Genomic DNA, 13,668 nt, shown 5'->3' on the forward strand with positions numbered 1-13,668 from the left:
CACAATAGGGTCAGTGTTATTTACTTCTCCTGTCAGTGGTCATAATGTTGTGGCTGATCGGCGCATGAATATCATGATTAATGACAAGAGATATATGTTGTGCAAGTGCCAAAAGACTGTATTGTAATCCCTAATACATTAAATATCTCTTGTAAATCTTATTGGTCACTGGCATTGGTCACTGGGGTGCTGCACAAATGTTCAATCCTTTCCGCACCACGTGATTTCTGCCACATGACCAGGATGTCAGAATTATTTCCCTCCACGCCGTGAGCTCTCAGAGTACAGCAGTAGTAGAGGTGAGAGGTGAGAAGATGGCCGAGGATGTGGCCGTGTCAGTGGACTCTCTAACAAGCAGTCTCGCTCTGTTGGTCAACTTGGGGAAAGTCCTCCTGCAGAAAGCCAAAGAGGATGCAGCAGGTAAGGAGGGTGTGTTTTCGCTGTGACGAACCTCATTGGAAATCTTAACGTTTTCAATATGTTGTATGGTAGGAAAAAGTTCACGCCACCTAGAATATGTTTTCTGCGCTGTGTGTAGTTATTTTGATCTCTAGATTAATTCGGCGTACAGTAAATAAGAGTTCGCGCTTACATTTGTGAAAATGAAACTTTAGCATTGATAATTGAGGCTGCGGTTAGGTGTTTAGTGCGCGTACTGACAGGGAAGTATATGCAGAAAAAAAACAGGTGCCCAATTATCAAGGTTAACACTGTGAATGCCGAATTAAAGGTCAGATTAAATTTTGCGAGAGAAAGTTGTAATTGTTTGGATAAATGTTTAATTTTGTTCCAGCTGTAGTCAAGAATGTAAAAATGCAAGAAATTTGAATGGAGTCTTGGGTGACTATTTTGCAGTTGGATTAAAAGGGTTGAATTAAGGAAAAACTACAATCTGCTCTGTTAAATCCAACCTGCCTGTTCATGTACGTCATTAAGCCAGGTGTTAAAGTGTTAGTCTTCCACTAAACATGTAATTCAATTAGTTTTAGTTGCCAGCTATACTATTGAATATTTTATAACTTGGCCACAGAACTTGCTTCATGAACCGGGTTTAAGCAGATCAGTGTGATCAGTAGATTAATAATTCCCCTGCTGGCATGAAGGTGGAGTAATGTAATCCCTGTCATGCTTCCTGCCAACACAATGACACAGCACAAACACTCCTTTGTTTTGCACCACACAGCCTCCCTGGAGAATTTCGTCCCACATAAGATCACCACGTTATTCGGCCTGATCACCGCAGGAACAGACTTCTACAGAAGGTAGGGGGAGGGCGGTCTCGGGGACGCATAAACATCTCTTTGTGTCTTTGACTAACACCTGAAATTAAAAGTATCTGCTGTTGTTGTGCAGCATCGGAGTGAAAACGAAGAGCGAGGCCGATGCCGTTTGGCAGAAGTCTTATCAGTGAGTATGGGCTTATATAAACTGATCTTTGTGGAGATTGTGCCGAGAGAGCTGTGATTCAAAATCGATTCCCCTGCTGTGAAGCATGGTGGTGGCAGCATCATGCTTCTAAGCAACAGACCCTTGACCTTGCGGATTTATGTTCCTGTGGGAAAATGCCACATAGCACAGAGCAGAGGCTGCACAGACACGCTTTAAAGGAAACAAGTCGAATGTTCTGGAGTGGCCGTGTTTAACCTCAGACCTCAATCCGATAGAGAATTTGTGCCTCGACATGAAAAGGGCCCGTTCACTCCTGATCCCTATGAAATCTGACAGAGCTTTAGCGCAGTTGCTAAGAAGAACAGAGTAGAAATGCCTGTCACTGCGACCAAAGGTTCATCTACTAAATGTATATTTTTAAATAACTGATCTTACTTTGTAGAAGTCAGTTTTCACTTTTGCATAAGAATAGTTTTTCTTTGTAAATTCTCATCAAAATGATCCTATTTAATGATTCCATTTATAAAATCAGTAAAAGTGTAAAACATCCAGCGAGCGTAATACTTTTTATTGGCACTATAACACTGATAAGGTGACCGAGAGATTCCAGTTGTCTGAAGTTCAATAGACATAAAAGAAACATATTTAATCTGGTTGGTGTGTGTCAAATTTCTGTAAGTTTTCATTTGGGAGTACCAGCACAAGTGGGAGTACCACCACAGCCACCGTGCTGCCCTTTTTTTCAAATTATAAGATTGAAAAAAGGTTTGTGTAGGTAAATATATGAGGGAGAGCTCCAATTTAAATCCAGTAAATAAAGAAAAAGAGATCACAACACCGATATAATCATTCCTCCATCTTTCCCAGTGATGTATGTATGTATGATACCACTATTTTTATGTATAGAGGGCCCCCCCCCCCCATCAAAAGTATTTGGTTTCATGGTGAGAACTGTAGTTTACAACCTTTCTGCAGCACCAGAGCTACAGTAAAATTCACAAATCCATTCAAAATGTTCTGTATGCACACAAGAAATATGACTCTCGCCAGTGGAATCTATGCATCTGCATTCAGAACAAACCTAAAACAAAATGAGATACTCAAAGATAAACGTAGATGAAAATTAAAATGCAAATGACTTTTTGTGTGTTTCCAGCCATGCAGCGGTCAGAGAGCAGGTGGAGGAGCTCCTGCAACTGGAGGTCTGTACACGTCCGAATGTTTTATTTTTATCTTTTGAAATGTGCTTTTTAATTAAAAGAACTAAGCTGTCTTTAGGAAAGATTACATTGCATGTTCTGCTTGTGTTTGCAGGACGAGTGGGACTCCTTCCTGGAGAGTGTGGACAGAGATCTGCAGACAACAGATACGAAGCTGGCGGGAGTCAAGGCGGCCGACACCCTGAGTCCTGATACCGAGTTAATCGACGGAAGGAGCGGGAAGTAAGTTCACGAACCGGCCCCGACCGCGGAGCAGCCATCAGAAGCCAGTTAGGACTAAAGTAAGTCATGTATATTTGTGTTTTGAAGGAGCGTGACTCTGGGTGAGTACCTGGGTCAAGGTCAGAAGCTGCTGCTGGTTCTTATCAGACACTTTGCATGACTACCATGACGAGACCACGTGGCCGAGCTGGAGGCCAGACAGGTCAGTGTACCTTCAGTTACCTTCGGTCTGTTGCTAAATATTTATTTTTACAACTATTTTCAGCCATTTCAGGGCCCTAAAGCTCGCTGATTAATATATTTATTCCATTGACTTCCTGTGCTAAGCGAACCGGATGTTGATGTAGAAAATCATTTCCGAAACAAACACACGCGGCCTAACTACACCTTTAAATACGTGGATGCCTTTTTCTCTGGCTGAAAACGTTTCCAACATTTTTTCCCAAAGTGAGAAAGCTTCACTCGACCTTGCAGCCACAACCCATTAACTTTACATGAATAAATTACCCGTAGTTATACGAAATGTAGAAAACAGATCTTCAAGAGAAGCAAATCCAGAATCCTGGTGATCAGTTTTCATTATGTCATCGTTCTGCAGGCCTTCCTGCGGGCTCGGTCGCTGCGGGTCTTGGTGGTTTCCATCGGCGTTCTGGAGGGAGCTCAGCTGTGGCTGGAGCAGACGGGATGCACCTTCGAAATGGTGCTGGATCCCCAGAGAAAGGTTGGGACGTGTGTCTTCACCCCAATTAACCAACTAGAAACAGTACATATAAATTACATAACAAGGGAATTCTCTAAAGCTAGGACTTATCTTGCATCTGCATAAAAATTAAAGGTACTAATGTACTTCATGGAAACTAGGAATGGCTGCGAGTCAGCTCAAACGGATTTAACAGCTGTTTGATGATGTGTCCTAAAGAATTTATTCTGAAAAGTCAGCCTCCAGATGTTAGCAGATGGGAGGACAAACATGAAGCATGCCACAGAAGCGACCATCAATCACAGTATATGTGTGTGTAAAGAGGCTGGTTTGCTTTTTTCTAAAATGTTTCCCGTTGATTACATAAACCCGCAGCAAGTTTTATCTCCCCTGCCACAGATCTACAGGAACTTTGGCCTCGGCTCGTCCTATGCCAAGGTGATGAAGTTCGGCTGCCTGCTACAGTACTCAGAGTACGGAATTGCAAACAAAGACTTCCCCGACGTCCCCCCTCGTCTGCTGGAAGACATCTACCAGGTACAAATGGACAAAACAGTAAAAGACGTTGATCTGTTGAAAGGTGCTGATGTGGTGTCCTGGCATCACGGTGAAAACCAATAAAAAAAATTGGGGGCGGGATTGACTTGCACAAACACATTGTGCATTGTGTACATTATTCCTGGAATATAACATGGCTGAGGTTTGCCGGATGTATGCGGCAATGACAGCTTAATAACAGCTTTGTTAAACTGAGAAAAGAAGCCATGGCTCTGGTTTGACAGAAAGATTAAATTACACATAAGCTACATTTTCTACAAAAAGTTCTATCAGGTGTTATTTTTCTCAGTAGATGTGAAGTGATCAGCCTTTCTCCGTCATGTTTCCCTAAAAGAAATTTTAATAAAACAAAAAAGTGTAAACCTGCAGTAATTATCTGAGCCTCTTGGGGGCGGCAGAAACAATGATGTAGCAACATTATCATCCACTTGGAGTTTGTGTTTCACTGCAAATTGTTGGTTATAGAAGCTGTAGTGCTGGACTACATCCTCCATTTTTCAAGAGGCCATATGACTGGTTAAGGTGGAAGTGATAGTTTTGTTCTTAGTTGAAAGTTAACAAAATATAAGATGGTGCACAAAATATTCAAAACCCTTTAATGGTTTTTAAAATTATCGAAGATGTGTCAATTTATTTTGTGTTTTTGGCTTTTTTCCCATATAAAAATTGGAGGACAACAACCCATAGATGAACCAAAGTGTCTTACAAGAGATCAAACAACACACCAGAAAACAAATACATGAGTAAAAGTAAAAACATTTTGAAACACAAACACAGTCCACTCTCATCTAATCCTGAACAAGCCTACCTGCCAACATGCTCCTGGGTTGTCCCGTACTTTAAGGAACATCCTCCGTTACCCTGCCGTTTAGTTCATTCTACCTGGAAAACCTACTGTAGTATACCTGCTAGCGATCCTTAAGATGCCCAAGTTCCTAACTCAAAATTCAAAAACAGGAAAAGAAGTGGAATGTGGGTGATGCCTAATCAGACAGCTCACAACCGGTCAGGGCGTTACCTGTCACGCAAATAATCCACGCCCTTATTTACGCTTTAAGCCTTGATATAATAGACAAATGAGTGAGTTATATAAAAATTCTCTCCATACAGTTGTCATGAACGGAGAAAGAAGCTATAGAGACCAAACCTTTCATTTTCCTACAATGTAAATGTGTTTATTTCTAATGTAAAGTTTTACATTTTAACAAAGAGGTGTACGGGAACTGTCTCGCTTATGGAGCCAGCCTCAAGTGAAGAACTATGTTTTTTGGCACTTCTACATTGGCTTATTTTTTTGACCCGGGGGAGTTGCCAATTAGTTTGAAGATCAATCTGCTCAGAACTTCTTATTTCAGCAAAGTTGAACACACAACTACCCGATTCAAGTTGCAAGTACAAGGACAGGCTGGCCAGTTGAATGCTGACTGAACTAGCTTGTGAAAATGTCATGCTAGGATGGCCTTCCACATAAAAACCCAAATACAGCTGTAATTTAGGTTTGACTGAACAACGAACATTTAGATGTGCCGGTCATCACGATAGGGGACATATATAGTACTCACTATTAATATAATCCCCATATTTTGAAGTCTAAATGTTTTCAGGTATGATCAAATCACAAATCCTCAATCTTTATTATTAACCCATTTAGTGGATCAGACTACCATGACCATGTGCTGACATGAACTTACAGTATTATCTCTAATTCATGGTTTTAAGAAAGAATTTTTGTACATTTTTTTTTTCTCAGATGGGAGGTGACTTTTTGCTTGATGAAGCAGGGAAGGTTCTCCTTTCCCACGCTTCTAAAAACCCTCTGGACAGGCCGAGTGTGAATGACATCCTGCGGGCTGCGGACTCTACACCAAAACGTCCACACATGCAACAGAAGCTGTGAAATGCTCGTAGCCTAGTTCGAGTTGGGCTTTAAAAACATCGCCGACACCACAGAGGAAGAGCGGCTCTTTGACTCACGTTGATGACGTCACGTCTCGCGCTCATGACATCATGAAGAGGTGTGACTGATGCTGTACTGCGAAGCAAAGACAACTGTTCTCCTTTGTTGTGTCAGTGTTGTAGAGGTAGAATTAGAAGTAGAAGGACGGCTTTTAATTGAAACTTAATTTTGCAATATTTAGAAAAAAAAAGAAAAAAGATTTACATTTAAAGGTACATCAAGCGGGATTGAAGTTTAACGACCCCAAGTGGCAGAGAGAGGTAATGTTTTCATTTTAAAAAGGTATGAATGATATTATCTTGAAATCACAACACTAAAACGCAATACTACAACTTAATGTTTAAGTGTTGAATTAAATTCTTATTCTTCCGAGAAAGAAAATTAATTTCTGTTTTTAACACAGATCAATTCTTTAGATAAATATCTACTGGTAGATTTTTACACTAGAAAAAAGTAGTTGCAGCTGTGCAACAGATCTGATCTTTTAATAACTACAAATGAAATTATCTCATAATTTCCAGTGAACTTTGTGCAGTTTGATGTTAAAATGTTTTAAGATTATAACCCAGGATTTGTAATGCATAGGGCTGAGTATATAACCTAAAACCAGAAAGCACCAAATATCTAAAATATAAAAAAATTGCACCAATGTATGGTCATGTTTTGTAATCTTATTCTCTGATATAAATGTCAGTTTATACAATTCTATTCAGACAAAGACCCAAGTAAACATTGTAAAATAAAAAAATAAAAAAATTCTAAATATGAAATTTCTAAGAGTAAGACGTATATATATATATATATATATATATATATATATAAAGCTATTCCCATTTCCCAAAGTAAGCTGTAAACTCCTGCTGATGAAGAAAACCTTTCTTAATCCCGTGGAACATTCTTTTGAACTAAACCATGTGAACCTTTTAATAAAGATTTATGAAAACCATTTACATACATTCAGTCTTTTATGTACAGTACAACCTTTTTCATGTTTTTACATGTTGCATACAGTGATGTGTCCTTTTTTTAGGGGTGAACCAAGGTTCAAGAGTGCGGCTGCAAAAAACATTTTGGTCAAAGACGAATCGCACCCTGTTCCAGACTTTGTTAAAACATTGCCTGTAAAGTAACAGAGAAGCCTAATTCCTGCTAAGGCCAAATACACACTGGTTTATTTGCTGGTTTATGGGACCAGTATGTGCTGATTGCGAGGAAAAGCCCGTCCAGCTTCACAGTTTCCCTCGTTTTTGGGAACTTTGAACAAATATTTAGGATTTCGTGAAGGACATAGCAGCCAACTGGCATGCATTCATTTTACTGCAGCTGCATGACTGATATTAAGTCTGATAAAGTCAGTACAGGTATTTGTGCGCATTGGAGACATACTGCATGCTTCACTGTAAAAAACAATGAGATAAAAAAACCGACATTTTTTAAATGTCTGCAACATCCTTATGCTACTCAAACAATGCTAAACTAACTGCAAATGGAAATTCTACCATATATTAACTCATTCCTAGTCTGTATCACCACCACCAGTCCGGGTATTCGTCTTTGAAAATGAAATAAATTACAAAACTAAATATTTTTGTATTTCTAATGATCGACAGCTGGCATTTAAGTTTAAAGTAGTAGCAAGAATTCTGTAAAAGAAAAAAAAAAGTTTCTTTTAAAGTGCCACCCTGTCGTCAAACTCGCAGAGATAGTTCATGGTCCGGTCGCAGTAGTGGTCCCACCAGTCGCCGTCGTCGGACGACATCGCCACGCAGTTCTCTCGCCTGCCTCCGTCCGGCTGGGTGGACAGGAAGTGTTTTCGCCACTGGAAGTAAGTGACACGTGTCCCGTCCTCAAAGAGGTACATGCCCTCGGACCGCAGGTCGTTGACGCCCAGCCACACGGGCCAGTTTCCCGGGTGGAAGAAGGCCTTGACATAGGCGGCCAGAGCCTCCTGCTCCCTGCGGTCGCGGGGCATCGCCATGCGTCCTCCGCGTTCCAGGCACTTCCTGGATGCCCCAGCGTAGTCCGCTTGGTTGTTGTACACCAGGTAGCATTTATATCCCACCCTGTGTCCCTTCTGGCAACCTTTTGAAGAAAAAAATTAACAAGTTAGAAATTTTTTCCACATCGCCAGCCCAGTGGTATCATCATAAAACATAAACACATTTAATTAATTGTTGAACTTGTGTTTGTAGATTATTTTGGCCTCACTGATATATCAGCACCTCACAAAGTAACTGTCAAGCACGTTAGCCTACTAGCATTTATTTGAAGTCCCTATTTGAACTCTGTTTTGGCCTCCACCACTGCTTTGTTGGCTAAATGCTTCAAAATGTTAGTTAGCTTGTTGCTAACTTTGTAAGCTTGATACATAGACTGTATAGAAAGATGGACGGCAGAACTGCTCCTCAAAAGTGAAGCCAAACCAACTAGAGCTCCCCCTGGTGTCTGGCTGTAGTATAGGTCATAAGCTCCACCTCATCCATGCTAGTGGATGTTAGTGGACTTAAAACACTAAAATACACGTCAAATTAATTATTTTTCAAGGATGGTTTCAGTCATTTTAGGTAGTTTATGTTAAAGCATGTTCAAGTGTCCATTTTTGTTGTCCATATTTATACAGTCTATGGCTTGATATTGAGTTTTTTCCTTTAATTGCTGCTCATGCTGCTAGAAAGAAGGCTAATTAGAGCAACAAGGGCAAATAAAAACAAAACATGCGAGGAAATGTGCTAAAACACGTCAAAGAGCCGAGAGGAGCAGCAAAGCAGGTGATTATCTCCATCATACGTCATTTCACTTGTAAACAGACGCTGACAGAGATGTGTCATGCTTAGATGTATTTGCATAATAGCGAACGCTGATATGTCAGCCCCTGCATGTTGTGTCATGCGACTTGTTTCCCTTTCATCCTGCCTCTCTGTGCACATTGTCACCGTCTCTGCTAACTGTATGTTTTATTTCTCAGCCATTTTTTCCGTAATGATAAACACTTACTTAGGATTTGTTTTGCTTTTTGATACCTCATATATGATATCAGCATCAACTCTAAAATGTCTGTGAAGGTTCTCAGTCAGTCCTAGAACTGAAGAAGCTACTCGGATGAGTGGCGAAACGTCTTCTCTAAAAACTTTACATTCCAGTTGCTTTTTTTAAACGCTTTTTTGAATGTATCAACTCCAAAACATAGTCACTGAAATGAGTGAAATCCAAGATTTCCTTCTTCCTTCTCATTTTAAAAGGCAGCCTAGCAACATGTGAGATGCTTGAAAGGAACCGGAGGAAGAAATAATCTAGCCATACCTTCCAGTCTTCCGATCTCCTTGCGGTTGTCCTTGCTGTGTTGGTACACTTCCCTGATGCTGTCCTCCAGCTCCCCGACTTTAGCTGTAATGTTAGTGGTGAGAGACAATCATAAACGTTGGCGAATAAAGACTCTCAGCATGTTTGCCAATCTCTTCTCCCTTTATTTTCCCTGAAACCGCAGCAAACGCTGGTGACTCTTACCGTCCATCCTGGACAGACGGTCCATCAGCTGGCTGACTTTGACATCCAGAGTGTAGTGGCCAACGTTCAGCTTGTGGATGGCCTGGTCCATGCCGGCAAGTCTGGACACTGAGGGACAGGGACAGAGTACAATGGGCACAGGAAGAAGAAGGTAAGTGAATGCAGATGTGGTGCTTTTGAAAGTGCAATCTCACGGCCGTCTCTAAACATACAGACGTAGTTGTATGAGTTTTCAAAGTCGGAGACTGGGCTGGTTGGCTCTGGCTCCGGGTCTGGAAGGATATCAGGAACGTCGCCTCTTCCCCTTTTCACTTCTGCCAGAGATGCCTGACAAAAAACAAAATCCCAGACTTGTTACAGTTTTTTTTTGTTTTTTTATCTTGTCTGGTTAGACACTTGGCTCCAGTAGAGCACACACACACACAACTCATCAAAATAAGATCATTAGGATTGAATCCAAAATCCAGATTTTTCAGATTAGCTCAGTAAACACACATCTGGACCTGGATTATTTTCAACATGTTCTCACAGTACAAAGAAGTTTTCCAACAATTTTCCTTTAAGATTTAAAAGCTCTGTGGATGGAAAATATGTTGTCCTGCGCTGCAGGTCTGGGACACATCCTGGCGCTTAAACCCCAGAGCAGAGTGAATGGACTCAGTGTCTCTGATGCAGGAGCGATGGATCAGAGGAAAGAATCTCGCCTTAAAAGTTGGTTTTGAGTTTCGGTAGTTAAAGAAAAAAAAACACTTAAACCCTGACCTGTGTCGCCGGAGCGCCGGCCATCCCTGCAGGAACACACACACCCAGAGAGCATAAACACAGGAGACCGAGTGAGGTGGCAGCTGGTCCCATTTTCTGCTTCCTAATAACTCTGCTTCTCCTTCAGCAGCAAAAACTCCCTCTGCACCTCAGAGTCTCTCTCCACTGTCTCCCTCTCTCTCTCTCGCTCTCTCTCTCTCTGTTTCTCTCTCGCTTTCCCCAGCAGCCCAGAAAGCAGGAGGGATATGCCATTAGAAATGTGAATGGGAGCGAGTGAACACCCCCTTTTAGAAAAAACCCAAAACTAAAATCACAGGTATAAAGCAGCGAAACTCAGACTCATCATCCCCCCCCCCCCCCCCCCCCCCTCTCTCCCTCTCTCTTTCTCAGCTCTTCTTCCTCGCCTAACAACAGGAAAGCTCTTTGTTTTTCGCTCCCACCTCCCACTTCCACTCTTTGTGTGAACTCTGTGGATTTACACAGGTCTCTGTCACGTGGAAACTATGTGTTCCCTAAATGTAAACTGTCCATGCACCAAGAGAAACATCCCCTCTCCCAGGCTTCTCAAGGGTATATATTCTGAGGCCTTTTATTTTAGTCAAAGGAGAAAGAAAAAAACTTTTTATTCTCTTGTACAGCTGGGTCAGTGCTCGTAATTAAAATGTTTTTTTGTACTGTGATTGTGTAACAGTGCGTCACCTTGAGTCTAGCTGGCTAATGAGGCAGACACTTCATTAAAAACTGAAAATAAAACCCAAAGGTCCTCATCACAAAGCACAAAGGACTGATCTGACACTGAGAGATACTGAATTTGTTTCCCCAAATTTGTCTGAGTCATCCAGATGTTCTGGCACTGATGAGATACTCTGTGATAAGTGAACAAAGGCAATCTTTTCATTACAAACATCTCCCAGTTAAAGTTCAATCAGAACATAGCAGAACATATGGTAGCTAATAAAAACACTAACACTCCTGTCTAGGATCAGTTTTTGTTTTTTCCATTCAGGACAAATGTAGAAACATGGCAGAGCAACAGGGCAGACTCTGGAAAGAGACATGCTTCCTTATACACCGATCAGCCACGAGATTAAAACCACGGACAGGAGAAGTAAATAACATTGACCGTCTTATGACAATTCAGTGTTTTGCTGGGAAACTTTCGGACCGGACATTCCCGTGGAAGTTACTTAGACATGTATCACCCACCTAGACCAGACCAGACACCGCCCACCCCATAGCAATGACACTCCTTGATGGCAGCAGCCATCCCCAGCAGGATGCAGCCTGACACAGATGCACACAAAAACAGCTTTGGAACAACTAAAAAAAAAAACATGAAGAACAGCACAAGGTGTTGACCTGGCCTCCAAATTCACTAGATCCCAAACTGATCAAGTATCTGTGGGATGAACCACAGAGGCCCCTCCCCTCAACCCATAGGACCCAAAGGCCTCCACTAACAACATTCTGTTGCCAGACACCACAGGACACCCTCAGAAGGCCCATGTCCATTCTCTGATGAGTCACAACTGTTTTGGAGGCACAAGGGAGACCTACACAATATTAGGAAGGTATTAGGAAGGTGGTCATAATGTTATGCCTGGTTGGTGTATAGTGTGAAGAAAGAGCCAAAGATCCACTTATTGTATTTTGTTTTAGAGCTTTTCAGCTGTAGCGCAAGAAGAGAAAATCGCTTTAAATTAAAAGAATGTCAAGCTCCTGTTTCAGAGGTCTAGAATGAACTTATATTATCCGTTTTATCTGTAGTTTATCTCATTGCAAACAGGCCTTAGTCATATGAATTTTCAGGTTTGCCCCGCCCACAGATGTTCCTAAGAAAAACCAAAACTTCCCACGAGTCATTAACAAAACTCAAACAAGCCCAGTTGCCTTTGTTTTGGATAAACTACAACCTGGATGACTTAGAAACAGACATGTCTCTGGTTTAAATGTTAGGGGCATAGACTTTGACTTTTCATATGATGGACACATACACAGTATGTATGTGCATGCGTGGCCCTCTAATTAATTAGGCTAAATATCTGGCCTGTTTGCCAGGCCTTGCTACTGTACTTAAATAAATTGGTGGTAGGAGAAATGTGGGTTTGTGAATCTGTTCAGGAAACGATGACATAAAAAGAAAAGACAAACCGTGTGTGACCATGCATTCATGTGTGTGTGCGTGTGTGGGGCTGTAGCAGGAGGTATGCCAGTTAAAATGCCACAAGAATCCAGCAGAGTTTCCAGAGAAGCGACGAGTCAAGTCTCGGAGATGTGGAGACTGGGAGGAGCGTCCGGCAGCAACTGGGACTGTGTGGGACAGGCGTGTTTGAGTCTGCAGGATGGCTGCTGCACAGACACAGCTGTTCCAGCGGCACGATAGATTCCAAAAAAGTTTTTCCAGACCGCAATTTGGATTCAGAGCGTGAGTGTGAAAATCCTTACTCTGACCCCGCATGCGGCTTCTTATCACTGGTTTATGTAACTACGGTTTAGGGATTTTAATCAGATATAAAGAGGTAATTTTGGGCTTCATGAAATCTTTTGAGATCAAAGTTTTTCACATTTTTCTCATAGGTCAATCTAAATTAAAGGTTTGTTGTAATTTATGCTCCATGGGCCGACTGGGCCCCTTTCTGTGTGGAGTTTGCATGTTCTCCCCGTGTCTGCGTGAGTTCTCTCCGGGTACTTCCTCCCACATACAAAGACATGCTCTTTAGGTTCATTGGTGATTCTAAATTGGCCGTAGGTGTGCATGTGAGTGTGAATGGTTGTCAGTCTCTCTGTGTTAGCACTGCAGTAGACTGGCGGCCTGTCCAGAGTGTACCAGACACCCCCACCACCACCGCGACCCTACACGGGAAGAGCGAGGGTGGTACATGTCCAAGTAACATCCACATGAATGCCGGGTCCAAAGGTTTCCCAACAGAACATTGGATTGCCACAAGATGGTGGTTTTAATCTTGTGGCTGATCGATCTATAGGAAGCATGTCTCTTTCCAGAGTCTGCCCTGTGGCTCTGCCATGTTTCTACATTTGTCCTGAGTGGAAAAAACAAAAACTGATCCTAGACAGGAGCTTTAGTGTTTTTATTAGCTACCATATGTTCTGCTACAAGCTTGGGTGAGGTGAGGTATTTTTTTACTTGATTGCAGTCTGCAATCTCACCTCTAGTTGGCACTCAATCCTATATGATGGTCCTTTAAAAGCTAAACTTTAACTAGGAAATGTTTGCAATGAAAACTTATCACAGAGTATCTCATCAGTGCCAAAACATCTGGATGACTCAGACAAATTTGGGGAAACAAGTTCAATATCTCTCAGTGTCAGATCAGTCCTTTCTGCTTTGTGATGAG

The 13,668-nt window shown here is 41.8% G+C and overlaps 2 protein-coding genes across 2 annotated transcripts; one reads left to right on the forward strand and one right to left on the reverse strand.

The window, feature by feature from the left end:
• Positions 1 to 137: 137 nt before the first annotated feature.
• On the forward strand, positions 138 to 6,989 carry selenol (selenoprotein L). The gene is made up of 9 exons (XM_084559963.1): positions 138 to 420; positions 1,184 to 1,262; positions 1,354 to 1,407; positions 2,546 to 2,591; positions 2,704 to 2,831; positions 2,919 to 3,033; positions 3,430 to 3,552; positions 3,931 to 4,068; positions 5,840 to 6,989. Exons 1-6 carry the CDS (start codon positions 315 to 317, stop codon positions 2,989 to 2,991), a joined length of 486 nt encoding a protein of 161 aa, XP_084416089.1. The 5' UTR covers positions 138 to 314; the 3' UTR covers positions 2,992 to 3,033; positions 3,430 to 3,552; positions 3,931 to 4,068; positions 5,840 to 6,989.
• A 99-nt stretch (positions 6,990 to 7,088) lies between these two features.
• On the reverse strand, positions 7,089 to 10,525 carry clec11a (C-type lectin domain containing 11A). The gene is made up of 5 exons (XM_084559959.1): positions 10,313 to 10,525; positions 9,763 to 9,877; positions 9,551 to 9,658; positions 9,347 to 9,430; positions 7,089 to 8,128 (listed from the first exon to the last, which is right to left on the reverse strand). Exons 1-5 carry the CDS (start codon positions 10,403 to 10,405, stop codon positions 7,716 to 7,718), a joined length of 813 nt encoding a protein of 270 aa, XP_084416085.1. The 5' UTR covers positions 10,406 to 10,525; the 3' UTR covers positions 7,089 to 7,715.
• Positions 10,526 to 13,668: the final 3,143 nt, after the last annotated feature.

Source organism: Chelon labrosus, assembly GCF_963514085.1.
Source record: "Chelon labrosus genome assembly, chromosome: 14".
Lineage (NCBI taxonomy): Eukaryota > Metazoa > Chordata > Actinopteri > Mugiliformes > Mugilidae > Chelon > Chelon labrosus.

Bases quoted from the DNA above. Each gene is read 5' to 3' on its own strand.
- selenol (XM_084559963.1), top strand. From the start codon at position 315: ATGGCCGAGGATGTGGCCGTGTCAGTGGACTCTCTAACAAGCAGTCTC. The intron at 1,408-2,545 runs GTGAGTATGGGC...GTGTGTTTCCAG, and splicing joins GTTTGGCAGAAGTCTTATCA to CCATGCAGCGGTCAGAGAGC. The intron at 2,592-2,703 runs GTCTGTACACGT...TTGTGTTTGCAG, and splicing joins AGGAGCTCCTGCAACTGGAG to GACGAGTGGGACTCCTTCCT.
- clec11a (XM_084559959.1), bottom strand. From the start codon at position 10,405: ATGGGACCAGCTGCCACCTCACTCGGTCTCCTGTGTTTATGCTCTCTG. The intron at 9,878-10,312 runs GTCAGGGTTTAA...GTTTTTTGTCAG, and splicing joins CCGGCGCTCCGGCGACACAG to GCATCTCTGGCAGAAGTGAA. The intron at 9,431-9,550 runs GTAAGAGTCACC...CTAACATTACAG, and splicing joins CCGTCTGTCCAGGATGGACG to CTAAAGTCGGGGAGCTGGAG.